Source organism: Tachysurus vachellii, chromosome 16, assembly GCF_030014155.1.
Source record: "Tachysurus vachellii isolate PV-2020 chromosome 16, HZAU_Pvac_v1, whole genome shotgun sequence".
Classification (NCBI taxonomy): Eukaryota; Metazoa; Chordata; class Actinopteri; order Siluriformes; family Bagridae; genus Tachysurus; species Tachysurus vachellii.
The window spans coordinates 10,696,068-10,720,623 of record NC_083475.1 but is presented as its reverse complement, the minus strand read 5'-3'; the positions used below and the strand labels follow the sequence as shown (position 1 = coordinate 10,720,623).

Below are 24,556 nucleotides of genomic sequence, written 5' to 3'. Positions count from 1 at the left end.
AATGAGAGGGGGGGGGGGGGGGGGGGGAGAGAGAGCGAGAGAGAGAGAGAGAGAGAGAGAGAGAGAATCATGAGATAGATGGGTAAAATGGAAAAAAAACAAGGGAAAGAAAGACACAGGAGAGACGAGTGTGCTTCTCAGCACCAGTGATGCTTAAAGTGCTATGCAGTGTTCTTTGAATTAACTGTCTTATGCATAAAGGTGAAGTAGGGTCTCCTCCTCAAGGCCTTTATATGTATATGCATGTTTAAATATGGGAAGAGAAAGGGAGTGAGACAGAGAGTGAGAAAATGCGAGGGAGAAATGAATGAAGATGAGGAGATAATGAGCTACATACTGAATTAGAGAGTACTATCATGTGCTAGCGGAAATGCTTATCTTTAGATAACATTTATAGCTTCCACACAGAGGATAAAAGCTGTCTATGTCTAGATAAGCCTCATCCCTTATATGTCTCCAAGTGACATCCACAAAAGCCCCAGAGAGCTGTGCTTCATGAGACAGGCTGATGAAGGGATGTCTTGGACAGCTGAGCCTGACAGATGACGAAGTGACGAGCTGTTTGTGTGTGAGAGTTTGACATGTTACATCATTCAGAGAGCAAGACCAGGCAAAGACCCTTGAATAAAAACCATAAATCCACCGATGCCGCTATGTTTTCAGTGCTATTATATTGTACTAAATAAAGTATGTGTGTGTGAGTGTGTGCCTGAATGTGTCTGTGTCTTACACAGAGAGAGAGTGTCTGAGGTACAGGGGTAAAACTTAGTGTTGTGTGTGTATGTTTGTTCCAGTAGACCGACTTACTGATGCTACATACGTTGAGAGAATTTTTTCCCAGACCTGTATGAAAAGCCCTATCACTTTCCAAAATAAGAGCTGAGGCAAAGTAAACACATTTGGACGTGTGCACACGCACACATTCATTACTCCTTTTGCTAGTGACATCAGTGGTTGCCTAGCGACGGCACATATTCCACGATTGTGTAAAGCTTTCTTTGAGAAGTTCGTTGCAGATGGTAGAGCAGAAGAAATTACAGGAATGAAGAGAGGTTCTAAAAATGAAACAATGAGCAACAATCCATTAGCCTACAGTGTTAATAATGGTTATAGTGTTAATTGTACCCACCCATGTATACTGGGTGTGGCCAGCTAGTCTATACAGTGCAGTTTTGTAGTAAGCTAGTCAGTGAACTAAAAAAAAAGTTTTTTAAAGAGACAAGTAAGCAAGACACCTGTGTGTGTGTGTGTGTGTGTGTGTGTGTGTGTGTGTGTGTGCGTGTGTGTGTGTGTGCGTGTGTGTGTGTGCGTGTGCGTGTGCGTGTGTGTTCAAATGGCCTTTGAAGGCAGGCATAACAGAAGCTTGGCAAGGATATAGCATGGGCAACAAGGGCAAGTCTACTTGGCCATTCATCTCCCTTCACATCTGTGTTTGTCCTCTGTATTTCTTTATCCACATACTAATATTTTATTTAAACCTTTCTACAAGCTTATCATTACCCTACAAGGTTAATTATCATACAATCACCTCTTTTGTCCTAGTTACCATTCCATCAGTCAACCTACTTTTCCAGCCTGGTGACCACCATATCATCCAATCTCCTTTTCCAGCCTGGTGACCACCATATCATCCAATCTCCTTTTCCAGCCTGGTGACCACCATATCATCCAATCTCCTTTTCCAGCCTGGTGACCAGCATATCATCCAATCGCCAATTACAGCCTGGTCACCAGTCCATCCAGTTCAATCATCAATCATCCAGTCTCTACTTTCTGCTTGAACACCATCCTATCATGCAATCTCTTCAGTCAGCATGGTCACTATCTCATCATCCAACCAAACTCCTTTTACGGCTTCATCAACATCCTGATCATCCCATCACCGAACTCCCTGTATCAGAGGCCACCATTGCATAATATAAATCTCTAATGTTCTGCTCAATATCAATTCATCAAATCTTTTCTGATGGCCAGGTCCTCCTTCCAATCTTCTCTAGAGAACTATATCCAATCTGTCCATCCATTCTCATAATTTGCTCAATATCACTCCATTTACCTTCAACTACCACTAATCACCAAGTATCCATCCATCAGCCTGCTGTCTTGCTCATTATCCTTCTTTCTCCCCTTCTCTAGTTGCCTTCTCACTATTTGTCTATTTTTCCACCATTTTTAACATTTCACAGGCTACTTAACACACAGTGTCTTCCTCCCTCTCTAACTAGACTAATAGAGTTTTTATTGTTTTTATTCATCTCCACAGGTGGTTTTATGTGTGAAGTACTATACAAATGAAAACAATTAGAAATATATCATTATTATTAGTATTGTTGTGCATTGAAGTAGTATTGTTGTAAATAAATGAATAAATGTGGTAGAGAGCAATAATGCCTACATCACTGTGTTGATGCCAGATAGCTGCTGGAACATGTGAAGTCCACAACCCACAATAAGGGCACGCCGGGCAGGAGGATAGGTCACCATACGCCAAATCACTGGGCCCTCTGCAAGGAAAATAACACACAAATGACCTTTTCATGACATCATCTCTCCACACACACACACACACACACACACACACACACACACACACATATATGCAGTGACATAAAGATTGTTGTGTCTCCAAGGTAATTATTTACCTATTTAAAAGTAAAATACACTGTTCAGTTGCAGTCCAATAACTTCCATAATTGTGTGGTGCTCAAGCTTCAGCTGCATACTGTGCTGATTATAATCGAATGTCTAAAATGAATTCAAAGTTGAACAGTGCATTCTCTCTTTGACTTCAGCTGAAGGCAGTCTTAATTAACATAGAGGGACTTGATTGACAGTCCTGAATCTTTTTTCCTTTCAAATGTTTTCACAAATGTTTCCTTTACCAATCTAAATGCTTTAGAATTCTTTAATCGTTCTGATTTACAACATTCCACTCCAGTTATATGATATGTTCTGGTCCTTTCACCATTTGTATGGTTTGCACAAATGTGCAGCCTGCTTATGTAACCATCTAAAGCAACAAACAGATTACAGTGTTTTTGCATATTTGTGACAAACATGATTTTTGAATATGAGGAAATGAACGCAAATCACAGTTTTTAAATAATAATTTAATCGATAAAAGAAAATGTAGGGGGCACGGTGGCTTAGTGGTTAGCACGTTCACCTCACACCTCCAGGGTTGGGGGTTCGATTCCCGCCTCCACCTTGTGTGTGTGGAGTTTGCATGTTCTCCCCGTGCCTCGGGGGTTTCCTCCGGGTACTCCGGTTTCCTCCCCCGGTCCAAAGACATGCATGGTAGGTTGATTGGCATCTCTGGAAAATTGTCCGTAGTGTGTGATTGTGTGAGTGAACGAGAGTGTGTGTGTGCCCTGTGATGGGTTGGCACTCCATCCAGGGTGTATCCTGCCTTGATGCCCTATGACGCCTGAGATAGGCACAGGCTCCCCGTGACCCGAGGTAGTTCGGATAAGCGGTAGAAAATGAATGAATGAATGAAAAAGAAAATGTACTCGACAGTACTCTACAATACACATGTAAAAAATTAGTTACCTTCCTAAACCTAATAACTGCTTATAGTACTTTGGCAGTAACAACTACAACCAAGTGTTTCTGATATCTAGATACCATTCATTCACTTCACTATGAATCCTTCATTCTTTTTTCTAAAATTGTGAATGGCCACTGACTACGTCACACTAAACCCAGAGGTAGATTTTCACTTGTGCTTTGGATTGCCTCATAACCACTTTTGCTTGAATTTCAGCAGCAAAGCATCCCCACACTCAGACTACAACCACCATGTTTGACTGTTGATATGATGTTTTTATTGTTGAATGCTGTAGTAGTTTTACACTAGATGTTACAGGACCCATTTCCTCTGAAAAATGATCAGTTCACAGAACACTATACCAAAAGATTTGTTTTTCATCAAGGTTTTTTGCCATTTGTGAATAAACCTTGTGCACATGGAGCCATACTGTGTGTTTGAGTCCTTTACATCAGATTGAATGAGCCCAGTTAAGATTCATTAAACTCACTGACTCATCTGATTTGCTAAATGAGAGTGGAGCCAGTCTTCGTCATGGATGCAAGGGTTCACTGATTAAAGAGTGATGTAAGTACTAGAAGTCTCATTTATCAAAGCATGCATAAAAGAAGTACAAAATTTATCTGGAAGACCTGCCTGAATACACAAGATCATTGGTATTTATTACATGGATATGTGTATGACTTCATTCATATACAGTAGCTCACAATGCAATATATTTATTCATTTATTATCATTCACACCGCAAATGAAGCAGCATGTTGCATACATAACATACAAAACTTACACAAAGTCTTGTTTGATAATCATGAAGTAGGTTCCAAGATTCAATTTTTAATCAGCAGCAACTAAACTAAAGAATAACTTGTTTGAAAAACAATTGAGTCATAACTGGAGCCCAGTTTGATGTATATGATGCCAGCCAGTTGAATGTACAAGTTCTAGCTGCATCCTGTTGTTGTCAGTAGTAATATGACCCAAACAATCTTCTAAATTGCATTGAATCCACATTTATTGGTCAAGGGAAGCACTCAGTCCACCAAGGATTCAAGGCAGGGATATTGCCATACTTCTCTGTTAGGTCATGTTATAAACAATGCAAATGTTTCGGCATGGAAACATCTTGCAATATTCATTAGGACAGAAAACCTTGCCACTGATCTATGACATGGCCTAATAAAGCAGTGTATATTATAGCAAATTTGAAAATGGGTATCAAAGCTTCATTTTTCATTTCAATATTTTTGTTTAGAGAATATAAGAAATTGAAATGTTTTTCAAAAGTCTACTGTATGAACATAGATATAAATGTATACAGATTAGTTATAGCTTTTCATAAATGTACTCTCATCCATCCATTCATTTTCTGTACTGTTCATAAAACACAGTTTGATGAGGATCCCGGCATCTATCCAAGGAGCCTCAGGGCACAAGTCAGGGGACACAACTTCCTCTTCGCAACCACAACCACAACCACAGACTCACAATTCAATTCACAATGCATGGAGAATCTGGATTACCTGGAAGAAATCCCCAAAGCATGTACATATGCAAATGATGCACACATGGGTTGTAATTAGAAATCAAAACACCATTTGGCAGACCCCCTAATCCAAAGTGAATTACATATTTCTCTTTTATAAAACTGAGCAGTTGAGGGTTAAGGGTCCAGTTTAGCTGCCGAGTGGCATCTTGGTGATTTTGGGAATTAAACTCTCAACTTTCCAATAAGCAGTCCAACACCTTAAACCCTGAGCTACCACTTCCCCGTCCATTTTGTATAGTTCACTCTTTCAGTGATTCCATAATCAAATTTCATCCATCCATTCATCATCCCCACATTCCCAAGGCATAAAATGAGGCAGGGATAGCAAGAAGGCACAGGTTACTAGAGAGGGAAATGTTTAAACTATGATGTTTTGAACATCAGTGCAGTATGATGTTGCCAGAGGAAGCTCATATGTCACATGGGAAATGATCACTGCCTGGTCCCTTGAGACAAGTGCTACAGACCTAACTCAATTTCAGTTACAAACACAGATTCATGGAGTGCTGTGAACCAGGCCATCGGTGAAAAGACTCTTATAATGAAGAGCTAACTCCATTCTTTTAGACAGACAATTTCTACTTCCTAACAGCTGCTCAAGCATGTGTATTGCATTGTCCCTTATGTTAATCCAATCAGAGCAGATCAGAGGAGCATGCTCCATACTGTCCAAGAAAAATAAGGGCTACTATTGAACTGCATTTATTTATTTAGATTTTTCCCAGCAGCTACCAATCCTGGTGGGAGAAGTCTACCATGTGCTCTCTTCCACTGCTGCCCATTCTGTGTCTTGGGGCAGAATAACACACTCAGATGAAAATGCTATGATTTCTTTCTTAAATTTTTAATATAAGCTATTTTAACAGTGTTTTACATGTGTTAAAGTGTTTTTTCTTAGTTGGTGTGCTTATATTAAGGTGTACTTATCTACCTTAGCTGCCATAGTGTTTTTGTTCTTGTCGTTATCCATTGTTTTATTGCAAACAGCTAAAGTGATAAATGCAAATGATGTAAAAATGCTACTAATGAAAAGTTCCCTTCTTTGCATTAATATCAATTTATCCTTTATCCTGGCTAGTGTTATGATGGATCTGGAATAGATTCATGTGCACTCTAGATGTGAGTCCACTGCACACAACAACAAAAAAAATTTTTTTTTCATTAACTCAAATAAGTACATCATGTAAATTCTGTGTAAATCTATATACAGTAAAATATATAACAACAACCCTTCAAACGGTAATTATACTAGTGATTATAATGGTGACAGTGTTTGGGATTGCAAATATACATGCAAAGATAACAATTTAGTGGAATTTCTGTACACGGATACTGTAGGCCCACCAAGGGCAGCATTGTTATAAGCATCACACCGTGTTTACATTATCTATGAAACTGATTGCAAGATGCCACCACTACACACTGTACATCAAATGTTTATATAGATCAATGGAACAGGATATAGAGTCGGAAGTGGCACAAACAGAAATGAAATAAAATGAATATGCAGCTAATTAGACTATTATTTCTCATATGGTGATGAGGCCCCAGCTGGACCATCTCTCATGCCAGTCTGCACATTATTGAGTCTGCCACACACTTTTAGAGCTTGGCTCTGTGTTTTCTGGTCTCCACAGATGTGCCAGAGCAGCTGGATAGTTATGCAAAGGGCACCAAGGACCACTGGTTGCTAGGATCCTAAAGCAAGGTCTGACCAGACAGATGGACCCAGGAGAGGTATGTCTTTTGCTCTCTCTTTTTTACTCTGTCATATCTCCTGTCTGGCACAAAGCCCCTCACAGATTATCAAAAAATGGCAGTATGAATAATGCCTAGCTTTTATCTTGCTGTCATGTATGTATAATCACAGTATATGGTAAATAGGGTATAAAACCATAGGAAGGACAACTTGTAGGGGCTTATGAATCTCCTTATAACTATAATTTCCACATAAAAGTGGAAATTTACATTTACATTGAGCATTTTAGGCATCCCTGTTATCACTGAGTGAGCTTATGCATAGCAAAACATGTGTGCCTTTGCTCAGTATGCTTTTGAGATATACAAGAAGTAATAAACTGTGTAATGTGAGGACTACTTCAAAAGCTGAGAAACATCCTTAGACTGAATATCAGCTAGTTTTATAGTCTTTTCATCACTCATGAGAAGGCCTGTACATTCAAGAATAGGCAGAAACACTGAAGTGCAGAGATAGTGAGCTGACAATAAAGTGAAAAAAGCAAAAGTATTATTGTTGCATGATGGCACTTTTTGCTCCTTCAAAAAAAAAAACACTTTTCCTAAGAAGAAAATGAGATTAAGGGGCGATGCTGAAAGCCAACTAAAAGCCATCAGAAGAGGAGAGAAAAAAATGAAGGCATGAGTAGAGGAGGAGCTTTATAGTTAGAAGCATATACAAAACAAGCAAATAGTATACTAATATAGTATAGTAATACATACTAACTATGCGTTTATAATCAGTTCTATGATCCAAAATACAGTAATAACAAGCAACTAGCAACCACTACATATGGTATATTAAAAAGGTATATTAAAAACTTACATTTAATTAAGTATGTAATGTATATCTAAGTTATACTTACATATATTACAGTATCTACAACTTTATATATCTGTGCATGCATATTAATAAAACTAAAACATTTAATACAGCTTACCAAGTCTTGTACAATTCTTCAGACTAACAAACCCTGCCAACAGTTTAAAAACAAAAAGTTGTTCAGCCCCTCACATATTCTTCCAAAGCCTACTCATACAAGGAATTTGTGTTAGTGTCATATGCTTCCCGTACACAGAGACAACAACACACAGACATTAAAAATAGAGAATAAAAAAATACACACCTGTAAATATGTAAAAAAATAAAAATAAAAAAAAATTGAAAAATAAATAAATTGTACAATACTCACAAAGCTTATAAACTTTTAGCTAATAGGATGAGATCATTGGCATAAAGAGAATGCTTGTTAATGTTCTAATTTCAATGGAAATCCACCTTTTAGACAAATGGTTCCTTTAATACATACTGGCTTTGTGAATGCCTAAAGAACCTATCAACCTATTACATATCAAGTTGTTATATGTGCTATTATACAGCCCCATAAAAGACAAAATAAATTCATATGTATGTTTTGCTCTCAAAAGCATCTCAATCATTTAGCTAGCCCTAAGGCAAGTCAGGCTTTTTAATTATCATCCAGTACCCTCCATTATTTGCTAAAATTTTAGAAAGGTTCAGCTGAAAGTGCAGCGGCGTGTGCTGTGCTTCCCTACAATGACATTCATTCCTTATTACAAACCTGCAGGGTGAAAGCAAAGCTCTCACTCTTTTGCCCCTTCCATTATTTAGCATACGCATATAAAATGATTTCATTTTTGAAGACACGTGCACAGATGCACACTCTGTCATCTTCTCTCTCTTATGCACATGGAGCTGTGTCTATGTATCATAATCTGATCATATCATCTGTGAGGCTCAAGAATGAAGATGCAGCCATCTGCTCATGCTTATGTCCTGCTTTGTGATATTGCTTCATTTGTAAACAGTGAAAGACACATGTGTGGCTCTGCATTTGGATTCTCAGAGAAGCATCAGTGCAATATAGAAAAAAATAAAACGAATTACAAGTTCTCTGTGTAAACAAATCTAGTGTTACACAACATGTTGGAAAACGACTTCAGGCTGCAAATATTAAATGGCATGATAAAAGACATGAACCTCAAACAAGAAAGACTTCAGTCTAACTAGCTAGTATGTCTAAAATGTAACAACACCATTTCTCTATTGATAAAAGTTATAGTGGTAATGTCTGGGCCTGTCTCATGATATTTAGATTATATTATGTAAATTCTAATTTCTGAGGTTAAAACATGATGGTGTATGATCTCGAATATTATATATACTGTATAATATTTCATTTGAGAATCTTCTAGTTTAATTAGATTTTATTGTCATCTCAGTATTACTTGTTTACACTGGAAGAAAAGTGTTTCATCTGGATGATTTGGAAGACAAGTGCAAAACATTCAAGTAAAGTCAATGCATACTAACTAGACAGACAATAGAACAAAGGACTAATTCCAGCATATTTTAAAATGTTGATTTGGTTATAAATATCCATTTTTAATTATTTGGGCCATTCAAGTTCACTTTTATGTCAGTCAAAATGAATTGATTATACCTTGCCTCAGGCAGGATTATGGAATGCAGTCAAAGATCTTCTGTTGCCACGAGATGAACGATAACTTACAATTAGTATCTACACCCCAACATCTCAGAGTTTTAATGACATCTGAAACACATATTTTAGCACCATATTTGTTCACCATGGGTTTAAGCACAGATTCTATAATGAGTGTAAACTGGTTGGGTGTTTATTTCTACTTAAATAAACTAAAGTACCTGCACTAATGCGATGAAGTGATGCAACATACAGTGTAGGGTTAAAAAGTAAAATCCAATAACACAGTGTTGCTTGTTGAATCTGCTTCAAAATTGGGCTCTGGATACCACCTACTGAGATCCCCTCTTAGCACAGCTAAAATAGTATTTTCCTGACTTTTTGAAAAATGTATCCTTAGAAAGACTGTTGCATATGGGTATGATGGCCAGGCAAAAACCTTTGGTAAAGTGTACCTACTGTTTTATTTTTTCATTGTAAACTATTCTTTTATTTATAAGAAAACCTGTAGAAAATGTAGCATATTCATCTGTATATTATCCTGTTCATACTGCAAATATTATACTCATAGTGTAAATACTGTACATCTTACAGAAGGAGTAATTCATGACTGTTTTCTTGAGCTCTCATTTCTGTCGAATCTTCAGCAGCCTAATGGATGGTTTTGAGTGATCAAAAACCCAAGAATATTTCTGTAATACATTGCCATCATTCCAGATGTATGTATGAGCATATTCTTAAAGCCAATGAGTTCAAATGGTATTTTTGATTTAACAATCTTGTCTAGTTTTACCAAGGCACAGAGCAGTTTGTTCTACCTTCAGTCCCCACAATTGCTCATTTGGTCATTTGCCACTGTAAGTGATTACAGCAAAATAGAGACATTGGGCAGATTTTGATTAGATTTCAAAGGGAACTGTCAATTTGGCATCTTTTTCTATGCCTCGGCTGGAGGCTAGCGAATGGAATTGGAGATATCCAGGCCAAATGTCCAGGAAGCATTGGTAATATTTCAGAAATATGAGCCAGCTGTGTCCATCAAAGCTTAATGATGGTAGGACGTCAAACAGCTCCACCTAACTGGCTCTGAAAAAACTGCTATCTGCCTGCATTAAACTTTCATCTGCATGGTGAATGATCCTCTGTATCATGCTTTAATTCCCCACTAATGAGAAGTAATGAGGAAAGTGGTGAATAAGCTTTATTATGTTTGACTAATGTCCTTACATATAATCAGCTAAACAACGCAATTAAAGCATCATGGAAAACAGATACTTACAGATGTCTAAAACATCACTGAAGACAAGAAAACTGATTAAAAGGCAGTCTAAGCAAAGATCTATTTGTCTTTTATCTCTTGGGAAGCTGCATAAAACTGAGGTGAGACACAGACAACGAGAGGGACAGAAAATGATCCTTTTAAATTGATTAACTGAAATGAATTAGACTACAATGCTTCTTGCATCATACTATTTAATTAAAGTGTGTTCTGTTTACAACATGTAAATCTTAAGAGAGCCAAATTAATAGTGTTGAGCAAAGAACTCGACAGTGTTTGGGGTGTTAAAAAAATGTGTAACACTCTGGAGCAATTAGTATTAGCTAGACTGCAATCACATGAAAAACACACATACACACATGCACACACAATATCATAATGTCATAATTCCTACACTGAACCTAATGGCACAATCAGCTGTTTCCACCATACCGTGAGCTGTGAGCTTCATAAATTCCTAAAACTGTGAATTATTTATTCTTCAGCAAATCCATTAATACAGCCTCCATTTCTCTAGTTTTCATGCTTCATTGTGCAAGCTTCAAATAAGCTGCCTGACCCATAGATGGCACATAAATATAAGAACCTGAATTAGATAATGTTTATCATCATATAAAAATAGACCGCATCATTAAACCGCAAAGAGATCAAAATGCCCATGAAATTAATCACTGTTAGTCACATTAGTCATGAACATGGTTTATGACCCTACTGAATCTCTTCTGAATATCAGCCAAAAAAAGCGTAAATAATGGTGCCGTAATATGAGGATGCTTTCTATTTTTAACCAAACTAATCTAAGGACATATAAAGGTATTATGTGATGAACAATTAAGTATGTTTACTCTTTATTATGTAATTACATTTCAGTTGAGATCAAGCAAGCACTACAGAAGCAATTTCCTTTTTTTTTTTTTTTTTTTTTTTTTTTTTACTAAAAAACAAAATAAACAAATGTCTGGCATCCTAGGAAAACTCTTCATGTAGAAAAAAACTGACATTTTACTACACTTACATTGACATTTGCAACATATGGCAGACATCTTTTTCCAAAGCAACTTATTCAGGATTCTGAGTTACCACATACAACTTCTTCTACTTCAATTACAGGCCATCCTGAACCGAAATACATTTCTCTTTTGTATGTGACTTAACCAAAAGGAAAATTCTAGTATTTTAGACCCCTCAGAATTTATCTTTCAAGGTTAGACCTTCTGAGCCAATTAAAAATGTGCCATCTACAGTGGTCAGTGTTATGGTTTGGTAATACCCTGACACAGTAACAGTCAAGTGAAAGACAAGAATGGGCAAAAATTTACACCAATATGCATTTTGATGTGCAACCCAATATAACCCCAATGAGGTGTCATACATAAACTAGTACACATTGATATCAAAGATGAATTAAGAAATGTTCGATATTTTGTATTAAGAAAATACTGGAATATTTTTGAAGGGATGTGAACAATTAGTTATCTTATTAATTGTACCTTTAGCTGAATAAAGACCACAAACACTAAATGGAATAATAAAATGACTTAGAGAAGCTATGACTATGGGAAGTGGTAGTTCAGGGGATAAACCACTGGACTTCTGTTAAAATGGGCATGAGGTCAATCCCACTACTGCTTGGACCTTGAGCAAGGCCATTAACCCTTAACAGCTCAGTTGTATAAAGGAGATAAATGTAAGTTGCTCTGGATAATGGTGTTTCCCAAATGCCATAAATGTAAACAGTGATAAAAAAAATACCTTCTATCTTTAAATTTGAATAAACACATTATTTAAAAAACAAAACCATTTTGCTATAAATGACAGATTTTTACAACAATAAGAAATGTTATTTTTTATTTCAAATAAATATTTTAGATACAAATAATGCACATCACAACACACTATCCAATAAAAATAATTAGCAGAGAAAATAATTAGCTGTAACCGGCCCACCTTTTAAAACCTAGAGGCTCACCAGGGAGTGAGCAAGCAAACCCTTTGCTGACCCTCTTTACCCAGGAGACAAAATTTTCCTCCCTTCTGTGAAACAATTCAGAGCAATTAAAACCAGGAGCATGAAAAAAAACAGCAGGAGATGCTACCCCAAGCAGTGTCTTTCATCAATCAGTATCAATCATTTCAAAATCTGATCTGTGCAGACATTAAACAGTTTGCTGCTTGATTTATATGACACAAGGTGTCCGGTTCTCAAGACCATCCATGCCCATGCGCATATACATTGCAATACAGCAAAATTATTATCTTTGTGTATACCAACATGTTAGGTAGTTGAGGCCAGAACACAGGTTTAGCCGTGATACAGTGTCCCTGGATCAGAATAGATTACAGGCTTTGCTCAAGTGTAAAATAGTGGAAGGTTGGCTTGAACTGCAATCTTCTGATCAGAAACCCAGGCCCTTAAACTGTTTCAACTATAATGAAGCTTTTTCATGCATGTACACATCAGAATTAAATTTAATGTCACTGAAGTGAAATCAGGGGCAGTCTGATTTGGTGAAAGCAAACAAAAGTAAGGAAAATTTCTCACTACTATAAATGGGTTTGACATGTCCAGGCAGTGCTTAGTGGAATGGACGTTTTCTTCTGCACTCTTGTTTTAAGGCAATGACCAGTGACATTACACGCCTGAAATGTGAGGGCTGCAACATTTCATTTGTGTGTGTGTGTGTGTGTGTGTGTGTGTGAATGTGTGAGTGTGTCTGTGTGAGTGTGACATGGCCCTAAGGCCTCTGCTACTCTAGATGATCTTCTGTCTGTTTTTAAAGGAAAGTCTTTGTCTCACACAAATGGCTTAAATTGACAGCTGCCATAATTGTGAGCTAAGTATGATGCTTTTGAACAAAATTTAAAGGCAATTTACGAATTTGTCTTACAGTTCCAACTCTAGGGGGATTTTGGCCTACTTTTGTAGGAAATCCAGCAGTACTGAGCACCCTGAGAACACCATCAAAGTGAAGCATGGTAGTGGTAGCATTAAGTGTGAATACTCTTGTATCAGCTGGATCTAGGAAACTGGTCAGGGTTTGATAGCAAGATTATAGAGTCAAACACAGGGCGATCCTAGATGAAAATCTGTTCTGATTAGCAAGAGACTTGACATTGGGGTGGAGGTTTCCATTAGCAAAAGGCCCTATGCATAATAGCAAAATTAAATTTGAGTATGCTCAGCCCTTAATCCAGATCAGCAAGAGACTTGACATTGGGGTGGAGGTTTCTGTTAGAGAAAGGCTTTAAGCATAGCAGCAAAACTAAATTTGAGAACGCCCAGCCCTCAATCCAATGAAGAATCTAAGTCAGAATCTAGATGTGCAGAGAATACTTATACAACCACCGTGTCATTTCAAATTAACCTTTTGTATCCTAATTAAAAAAAAGAAGAAGGTTGTTTCAGGTTGTAACACACAAACATCTGGAAAAATTCAAGGGTGTGAATACATTTACAAGACATATGGTGGACAAACTTGTGTTGGGTATCCTTCAGAAACCAGTGAACTGGAAAGGATAAATTAATCCTCACTGTGCCACATAAGTTTTCAACCTGATATTATGTCCCTTGTGTTGGAAAGAACTTAACATGGTTACAAGATGATAGCAGCTATGACTGCCAACAAGCATCCAGACTACTGACAAATATTTATACACTCAAAGCAACCTTGTGGCTGTGAATGCTCAAAGTGCCTTACAATAGCAATAAGGACAAAAAGTGCAGGTACTGCATCAAAGGTCCTCCAGAGGATCACTACTGCGACAGAGCTCTGTGTCAGGCTTAATGACTCACAGAGCACATCCAATTTTCACAGCTCCTCCTGACCTGCTGTGTGACCTTGCACTGGCTTTGCTCAAAGCTCAGAAAACTTCTGCTCATGAAACAGGATCAATCTGTCAGATGTGAGTGGCTTTTTTGAGCCCAACTAATGCTGATTTCTATCTAATGTCTGAGTTCACAGAGAGGAACAGAGAGTTTTTCAGCTGTGTCCATCAAAGCTTAATGATCATAGGATTAATCAACAACAACAGCAAGAACAACAAGAACAGGAGAAACAATGTTTATTGTTTCAACAACATTATTAAGAAGAAGATCAGGATCGAGATTTTTTTATTACATTAGGAATAAAAAAAAAAATCAGCTGATTAGTCTACTAAAATTCTGATATTCTGACATTCACATGGAATGGAGATTAATCTACTGTAATGTTTCTGGATTGTATTTTATAGTTTTTTTGTGCATTCAAAAGAGCAAAAAAAAAATATAACATGGAACCATATTTTATTTGAATTATTTCCTAAAGCAACAAAAACTGTCTATAAAATATTACTTGACATTTAATACTGTCCCTGAGATACCAAAATGGATAAATAATAACCTGTAAAATGCTTACATTTGCAACATCTACCAATAGCATGTACTACGATTATAGAGCCACCAGACATGCCTGAAATTAGCTGGTAAGCATAAAGCCAGCAATTCAATGGGCACGGTTCACTGTTAAATAAAAGAAAAGAACTATACAATGAACATGCCTTTGTTTTATGGCTCATATATATTACTCACCTCCTGCACCGTCTTTCTCCTCTTCCTCAATGCTGCTCTTGATGCTGTCATACTCCTCGTCAATGTTCTGGTTGCCTCGAATCTGGCTGAGCACACGCCGAGCCTTCTGGGTAAGACCCTTCTGTATGAGCCAACGAGGGCTTTCAGGCAAATAGAGGAATCCCAGGAACTGCACCAGAGCAGGCAAGGCTGACAGGCCCAGCATATATCTGTACCAGCAGAGAGAGATTTAAACTGCTAGAAAGATACCAAACATGATTATTTATTTCTATCATCTAGCAGTTCTATCTGTTATGGTATTATATCTCAAGATCATCAAAGTATTCTATCATTCTGCCTTTTATTGCTAATATTTCTCAACTATTTTGAATTGACATTCAAATACAAAACAAACAATAATCTGATGGAAATGATTCTAGGACTATGAATGGTGAAAAGTGTGGTGTAACCATGTGGTTACACGTGGTTGCTAATATATCTGTGTCCAATGAAAAAACACCAGTTCCAATTTCCAGATACTCTGCTGCTTTCACATTATTAGGGTGATTAAAATTCACACATAAGCAGCTGAGGGTTAAGGACATTGACCAAGTTCCCAACAGTAGCGTCTATTAGTGGCAGCCATCTGACAGTGCTAAGAATAAAACTACAATCTTTCAGAACTTTACCCACTGATCTTAATCATTTTACTATAGTTACTTACTATCTGTACTTTAGTGAACCAATGGCATCATTAAATTGCTGTGAACCATAGCAAAAACACTGTGAATTTGAAGAATCCTATAAGTGCAGTAGATTTTTTGCAATCATAATTGCCACATTGAAATTCAAACAACTCATTCAACAAAAACATGCCCTATAATTGATGACTCATTGAGAGACCGAATTGAAATCATTTCTGAGCAAACTGTCAAAATTATTATTTATTTATTCAGCCTTTTCTGTGAACCTCATGAGTATGTAGGAGAGCAATGATGTATTTTCATTATAAGGGATGCAACCAAGAGAAACAGCATCTTTCTATATTATGGAAAAGTGCTGGAGACTCTAATGTTGTATATATACCAGAGCTGCCAGAGTGCAAGTTGCTCAGCACTGCCACTGGATTCTGCCTCAGATTGTATAAAAGAATTGGACAGATGAATAAATGCACACAATCCCAAAAATGCCCCAGGATTATTTCGGAACCTTATACACAATAATCAGGATATCATTCATTGTGCAACATCCAGTCTATTAACATTCTGCATATAAATGTTTTGGCATACGGTATATGCTGCAAATGGCCACAAAAAAATTAGATTTAGTGTCACCCTTTCCACTGCAGCAGAACACTTAATTGTATTTATATTGCAGATCACAAAACCCTATGCTGTAGAAAGATATCTTATTGCAAGACTCATCCATTCACCACAAACCATGACAGCTTCATTTTTGTTATCAGGAAAGCCAGCCGAGTGCCAGGCTTGGAGCACAAGAAGACAAGGTAAATCTTAGTCTCTTTCAATTCATAACTCAAATTCGCTCCCACATATTACAAAAGATTCAATTGAATCACTATAATAAATCACCTGAAAGCGACAGTAACAAACAGATACTCTGTGCATGTGAGAAACCGTGAGTCAGAGAGCTGAAAAACACAATAGATTGTGGTGAGCAAAAAATTACCCCTATTAGTTATTCTCATCATGCTATGCCAACTCCTAACATAATTAGCCCAATGCATTCTAGCCCAAACCTCCTTGGGTAGGATTCTGAGCTAATTAGATTGCACTGCTGAGCAATACAGAACCAGTGAAAATTAAAATAATTAATATTTGTGGACCCCAAACCTCCATCCTCCATGTTGTATATAGCTGAATGCTCCATCAATAAGGCTGGCCACAAACTGGCCTGCTGTGATGAAGAGTGTGTTGATGGTGACCAGTTGTCCTCTCATTTGCGGCGGTGAAGACTCAGCAATATATACAGGAACAGTCATGGAGCTGATTCCTGCATGAGTCAAAAGATGGAAAGGAATGAAAACTACAATGGATGCATGATTTACAGAATGCCAATAAAAACCAAATTGAGATTTATGACACACTCGTTTTTTCGATTCTTCTTTCCCAGATTTCCACAACAAAATTCAAGTTATTATAAATATTCACAGTTAAAAAGGCTTCTTAAAATATTTACTATATATTGTTTAGTTGATCAGAATAATTTTGATTATTTACTAATTTGGTCAGTAGGTTTAATTGTAGCAGCTATAAATGGAATACCATGGCTTCAAAACATTTCTGTATAAAAGTGGTTAATGATGATAAAACAAGTCTAAGTATTAGAATAAATCTAAGTATTAGCCACACATATTTCCTAATCAACAATCAGTTTTCCTCTCTATAATAACCCAGTTATGTACAATCCTTTCCTGTTTTCCAACTCTGTAATCACCCAGTGTTTAATCAACCGCTGGGTGTCACCCAGTCCCTGATATGTTAATAATATGGGCTTATTTTTGGTCACCACTCCCTGTTCCAAGACAAAGCTCAATGGTCAAAATGATTAGTAGTCTGGTGTGTAATGATTACTACAATTTCTAAATTTCTAAACTGCCTTTCATGAAGCAGGGTATGCATAAACCATAAACAATTTAATGGATCATTAACACAGTTCAGATGAACATAAATGAGCAACAAACCAATGAGAAGAGAGAGACTGAGATAAAAAGACTAGAAAAAAGACAGCTGAAAAATGGTTCATGGCCACCACAGAGAGAGAGAGAGAGAGAGAGAGAGAGAGTGAGAGAGAGAGAGAGAGAGAGAGCCCTATCGTAAACATAGGGAGAATTTGGATTGATGTGTTAGACTTCACTTGCCACCTCAGTCACTTACACATGAGTTAAATATTACAGAATGCTGTTTACAACCAACTTTACCTAATATTTTTTCAATCAGAGAAACTACATAGAAACAGGAAACTAAAGCTTATCTGTTAACAATAACTGCCTACCAAACCCCAGGTTTCTATTTTGAGATAAAGAAAGGCTTTATTCAAGAGCAACCACATTAAAATAATTATGAGGACACAGTACAAAGCACAGGTGAAATATAAATGTGATTTTTCCCAAAATGAAAGCCATCATTTTAAGCACAATGTCAAAGTGTAATTCTGTCTCGTATTAAATCGGACACTTCTAGGACGTGTCCTTTGCTTAAAGTGGTGTAAATGGGGCAGACAACATTTATGAGACAGAGCACAGTTTCTCGTGCCAATCTATAAAACATGCTCAATTTTATTGAGTCATGCGCCTGCCCATGATTCTTTGGGACGCTGAAATTGTGTCATGAACTTGACGGTGTGCTCAGAAGAAACACTTTAATTGGTTTGCAGATAGTACTCATTTAATAAATGATGTTATGCAGTGAAATAAGGTATGGACAGCAAATATTTTTTTCTGTCAAAACAAATCCTCATTCTGTTTAATAAACTTTGAATATTTATTTACTTAGCATGCCTTGAAACACGTCATTACACATGTACAATGTATGAATAGTAATGAATGTATGGTTACAACCCAGCTGTCAATCAAATGCCCCTTAAGAGAGCTTTGACGTTACAAGCCAGCCAGTCATGATCATCCTGAGGCAATTACAGCATGGAGGTGTCATATTGTGCAAATGATATTTGAGAAAAGCTTGGATATAAACAAAAACACACTCTTTTGCTTCCCACGGCCTGTAATAAAGATGTAATCTCAGGGCAGAACAAATGTCTACATGATATTTACATGGGAGAACAAACAACGTGTGTGTGCAGATTCATATGACAAGGGCCACAGCATCATTGCTTGCTGTAAAGTCTATTAATAGCTGCTGCTCACTGCTTCCTGACGCTCCCGTTGCTCAGTCGACGACGCACCTGTTGCCATGGGAACCCCTCGCTCCCTGCTTACATGAGGTTAATCAATACTCTGCTTCGACGACTCTTATCGGCGTTTCATTAGACTTTTAAAAAGCTTGTGCTTCACAGAAACAAATCTACTCATCCATAAAAGCTGTGGCTGTTACATACATCATGGTATGATACTGATCATTGATCAACCCATTCGATAAATATTCTAGAGACTGTTCTGTGTTAAAATCCCAGGACATCAGCCGGTGAAATACACTAACCAGCCCATCTGGCACTAACATCAAAGCTACGGTTAAAGTAACAGAGATCACACATTTTCTTTAATCTGATGTTTGATGTGAACTTTACTTTAAGCTATTGATCTGTATCTGCATGGTATTTTCTTTGCACTGCTGCCATGTGACTGGCTGATTAGATAATTGTATGGATGATGAATGTGCAGGTGTACAAAAGTGGATGGTGTACAGCTGTACTGTGCTCCTGCGGTCTTACTTGTATAAAAGTGAGAGCAATATTTGAGGAGTGAGGAGAGGAGACATAAATTACTGAGAGTAAATATAATCTTTTCTATCAGAACCTGGTGTTAACAATTATGTTTTATTCAGGCTAAAATTTCCTGTTTTAAATGCAATGTCCGAAGGAGATTTGTCCGGGATTGCTGTAAAATCTAAGGACATGTTCTGGTTTAATATTAGAGGTCATAATTGCTTTAAATGACTTCTCCCTGTAGACACTTGAAGACAGAGAACTTAACCTCTCCACTTAGATGCCAAAGGGGACCCATTTTTCTACTATCTATTGTTGAGCAAAGCTCTTTCAGAGGTTATAAGGGTATTTTAATAGAAGCATTTTTCAGACACCACTGTTAATTTATGCTGGAGCAGAAACTATCATATGTACTCTAAGAATTGGACTTGGATTTGAACTCTAGAGAACAAACTTTAAGCATTTTTGCTATTATCTATTTATTTATTTATTTATTTGAAATTTTCATGCTGAATGATGACAATGGCTAAAGGTCATCTATTCTCATGGCTAAAGTGGCTCTGGTTCACCATGAACTGCTTCACTGGTGTGCTGGCACAAAGGGCAACTCACAAATAATTGGGCTAAACTGCTCAAATTGGAAGCCAGCAGTGTCAACGGGAAGGTATGACATTTATTTGCTTGACAAACAGACAGATTTGACCTTTTGGTAACAGAAAACACTAAGCAATATTTAATGAGTGTCAATATGTTGATTAAGACAGACTGGCAGAATATGTGGGCAAAATAATTAGTGCGGAACGCTGCACAAATACCTTCCTAAATAGACGTAAATATCAAGGTGATGATTATGTGTCATTGTGCATTGGGGAACTCAGCTGAAGAAGGACAAGCCATTATACTTTATTAGTGCTGTGTCAGTTTATGCCACAAAATTATGTATTATTTTCCATTGCAAATACAATTTATTAGACACTATTCTCTATTTCATCCACACCAAACTGTGAATATGCAATCAGTATTAAGAGATTAAAAAAGAGCACATGATCCTACACTCGTTTGATGTTTAACTCTCACTCACATCCACCATTATTCATGAGAATTAACACCAGAATAATCTACCAGGCTGTTAGCCATGGTTCCTAAAATTGGGTCTTCACATAAATTGTGCTTGATTAGAGGTCTTAAGCATAGATTTTGATGGAAAAGTCACTGCGGGACATACCGTCAATGCATGTCATGCCATGTGATTAACTTGTTCCTAATTAGCCAAATCAATAAACAAGCAAAAGAAAACAAAAATGTGCAAGTGGGACTTTCGGTACAGTGTTTAATATAAATGTGCTTGTAACGATGTGCATGTTAGAAGAAGTTTCTTTTCGTAATCATTCGGTGAATGTTGTTTTGATGCTATGGAGTCAATAGAGATGAAAATGTATTCGTATCAAGACAACACAGCAGAATAATGGTGTGTTTAACGATTTTCTGTTTCCTTTATAGTTTACACAGATTAAATTCTTCACAGAATTCACTTTCAGAAAAGGAAACAAATGCTTTTTTGTACTCATAGTCCTCTAAAAGGGAAGCAGAGCCACAATTGATAGTTTATTGACAATATTGCAGCTCTAGGTAAGATTTGTAGCTATTTAAAGCAAACTTTCTCTCTAATTATGTTCATGATTTGGGTTAGAAAAAAAACCCAAAAAGCTCTGTCAGATGTTTGAAATAAACTGAGGTCTAGGGACTCAGGGGGGTATTAAATATTTACTGCAGGGTAAATATTATTATCAAAGTTATTTTACTCACTGTGTATGATACGTGTGTTTGCTTTTCTACATTAATCCGATACTTACTTGCTCAGGTAAAGTGTTGTTTCTAATCTCATGCACTGTCTATGAACAATGCCATGCTGAGATTTTCTGGCATGTTGAGCATGACAGAGGGTAAAGAGACCGAGCTCGAGCGTTTTGGAGTAAAGTTTTGAGTGTGTACTTTGATGCGTTTCAGGTAAAAATAAAATAAATCCCTGGTTGTTTTATTTTAGACTACAGAACAAACACAACGCTTCTTACCGATGCCGATACCGACAATAAGCCTGCCGATTAAAACAGCCTCTTTATTTGGCGCAGAGCCCATCACGATCCCACCGATAAAGAAGGCGAAGCTGGCGAGCAGTACACATGTTCTTCTGCCGAACATGTCGTTCAGAAAAGCTCCAGCGAAAGCGGAGAGAGCGGCGGCGGCTACGGTGCCCGAGACGAGCAGCTCGTGCCACGGCAGTGTGATGTTTTGCTCCCGCTTAAGGAGCAACATGGCTCCGGACACCACACCGGCGTCGTATCCGGACAGGAAGCCGCCGAGCGCAGAGAGTATCGCCAACACGCGTACGTAGGCCGGCGCACCATCGCGCTGGAAGTTCTTCCGTGCAGCGCGCTCTAAGTCTCCGGTGGAGGCAGCGCACGCGGTTTCGGAAGATGCGCGCGAGGAGGCGGAGGCGGTCAGGCTAGTGAGGCTCGTGTTGGACGGAGCGGTAATGAGCGTCCGTTCCCCGCCGTCATCGCCGCCTCCTCCCGCTTTCTTCCTCCTCTCGCCCATCAGGTTGGTCATGCTGCGGAGGGTGTAGTCATGTACGGAGGATTTGCGGGACATAAGTAGGGAAGCAAATGTTTCAAATAGTAATAAATCGGATTGTATAAAAAGTGTATATCCCAAATCTGTTGGGTCTTTTTAATATTCTCAGAAGTATTTTTTTTAAGAACTGGCTATTTTCCGACGTTTGTCTTCTTTAAGCTCAAATCTTTGCATCGAGCAGAAACAGCATCAGCATCAGCATCATCATAAACATCCTGGTGATCCAAAGTCGCGCGTGCGGACGGATAAGAGACGCGGGGCTGGGGGTGGAGAGGGGCAGGTTCGGGGGTGTTCTCACAAAGTAAGGCGTCGACGGCTTTCGTCATCACCGGCGTTTTCTTTTTTTTTTTTTCGTGACGTGAAGCGTTGACTGACACGTGCGCACGCACACGCGTATGGATAGAATGCACAACAGAAACGTCTGAAGTTTCTTCTCCAATTCTGAAAGTTCTTGCTAAGGCAGATGTTTAAGAGATTGGGTTTTCAGGGTGTTAATTGTAAATTGTTTAATTGATTTATTTATTGAAAGCTTGTGGAAGTTGTTTAGTGTCTGATCCTTATCTTAGCCATAGAAGTGCTTTTGAAGTCTCTGTCAAAGAATACATCAATGCAGGTGACTGAGAACATCATCAGTCTGAAACGCTGTTGGGAAAAAATACAGAAAAATACAGAAAAGGAAGTGCTAGTTTAAGTAATTCAGAAAGACGTAGGCCAGTATGTCACACACCAACTTGAACCTTTCCTTGTCACTGTGGTGGCACCTTTAACATGTATGTTTCATACCTTTAGTATGTGACTAGGCACCCATACATGTATGCTTCTTCCCTAAACTGTTGTCACAAAGTTGGAAGCACATAAACGTATAGGATGTCTGTGCATGCTGTAGATTTCCAACTTCCTTTCACTGTCCCAAATCGATTCCAGCATGACAATGCCCCTGGGCAAAAAAGTGAGCTTTATGAAGACTTTTATCAACCCACTGAAGACCATCTTAACCTGACCTCTTGTCTCAAAATCCAATGAAAAGTGTGGAAGATGTTATAGCTCCAAAGGTGGAAAAAATACATACAGTATAAGTACTCATGGTCAACTGTTGGGTGTCAACATACAGTATATATATATATATATATATATATATATATATATATATATATATATATATATATATATATATATATATATATATATAAAATGATCATCTTATTTACTGTGTTGTACGGAAAATTTCCAACTTTGGTTTGTCGACCATGATGCTTATACTTTTAAACAGCAAGCTTAAGTACTTAAGTTGAAGCATGGATAGTCATAATATTCTGTTCATTATATCCCAATGGCATTTTAGCATGATTTAGACATGGTTCATATGACTATTTACAGAAACAAAAAGATATGTTAAAATTTATCTTTAACTTTCTTTTAATTTTGAAAGAATCTTTTAATTTTAATAAGCTCTTTACACCATGTTTGCACTGTGTTCTGTGTGAGGGGTCCTTAAGATTGTGTTATATTTGCACTGTAATCTGTCATATTGTAGCTGTCATTAGGTTTTTGTATTACTCTGTGTTTTGTTTTATGCCAGAACTGTAGTACTAGTCTATAAGCATGAACTGTACAAGCTAATTGTGGTTCTGATTGATGAAATCAATCAGAGTGAGAGCCATATACAGGATGGCAAATCATTACATTTTGCTATTTTTACTTTTACATTATTCATATTCAGGGGATGTGTCTCCTAAATACTAGGTTTAATAGCACTTAATAATAATAATAATAATAATAATAATAATAATAATAATAATAATTTTCTACAGTTTTGTTAGTCTTTTGCTACCTGTTAAAGGAAGAGACTGTTATTATCTCCATTACAAGCATCACAAAATATTATTTGGAAGCATGGCAATAATTTGTGAGGGGAAAAAAAATATTTTTGTTTAGTAAAATTGTAAGTAAACTGATAGTTATCTAATAAGTTAAAATGTGTTTTTTTGAAAAAATCTATGATGTAACTGTTGATAATTTGTATGCACTGTCAGACTAGAGGTTTAACTCACATACTTCATAATTGAAAATTAATCACTAAGTGTTCTGATAATCATTAAACTGTAGTCTGTTAATATGAGAGAAGAACCAGTTCTGGTTTGCAAAGGAAGCTTTTGTCTCTGCAGAGAACCATTTACTATTTAAATATTCATATTAATTTAATGGAGAATTATTATTCTACATATTGTACCAGTAAATAAGTACATATTATTTAAGAATGGTTATTTAAAGGAGTGGAAAGAATGGCTCATCACTTTTAGTAGTATTATTTCTAATACTGCACAAACCCTGTGTTAATTAAGCCTAATGATTAGTGGACTCATACAAGCTTGGACTGGATAACAACTAGAGACTGTAG

General features: G+C 37.3%; 1 protein-coding gene across 1 annotated transcript in view; it reads right to left on the bottom strand.

The window, feature by feature from the left end:
- Window positions 1–22,402, bottom strand: part of LOC132859015 (proton myo-inositol cotransporter-like) — a 40,899-nt gene extending 18,497 nt beyond the window's left edge. Inside the window, exons 1-4 of the mRNA XM_060889563.1 lie at window positions 21,600–22,402; window positions 16,977–17,136; window positions 15,145–15,353; window positions 2,396–2,504 (exon numbers count right to left, since the gene is read on the bottom strand). Of these exons, the coding sequence (XP_060745546.1) occupies window positions 2,396–2,504; window positions 15,145–15,353; window positions 16,977–17,136; window positions 21,600–22,176 (1,055 nt within the window). The 5' untranslated portion in view covers window positions 22,177–22,402. The remainder of the gene's footprint in view (window positions 1–2,395; window positions 2,505–15,144; window positions 15,354–16,976; window positions 17,137–21,599) is intronic.
- Window positions 22,403–24,556: the final 2,154 nt, after the last annotated feature.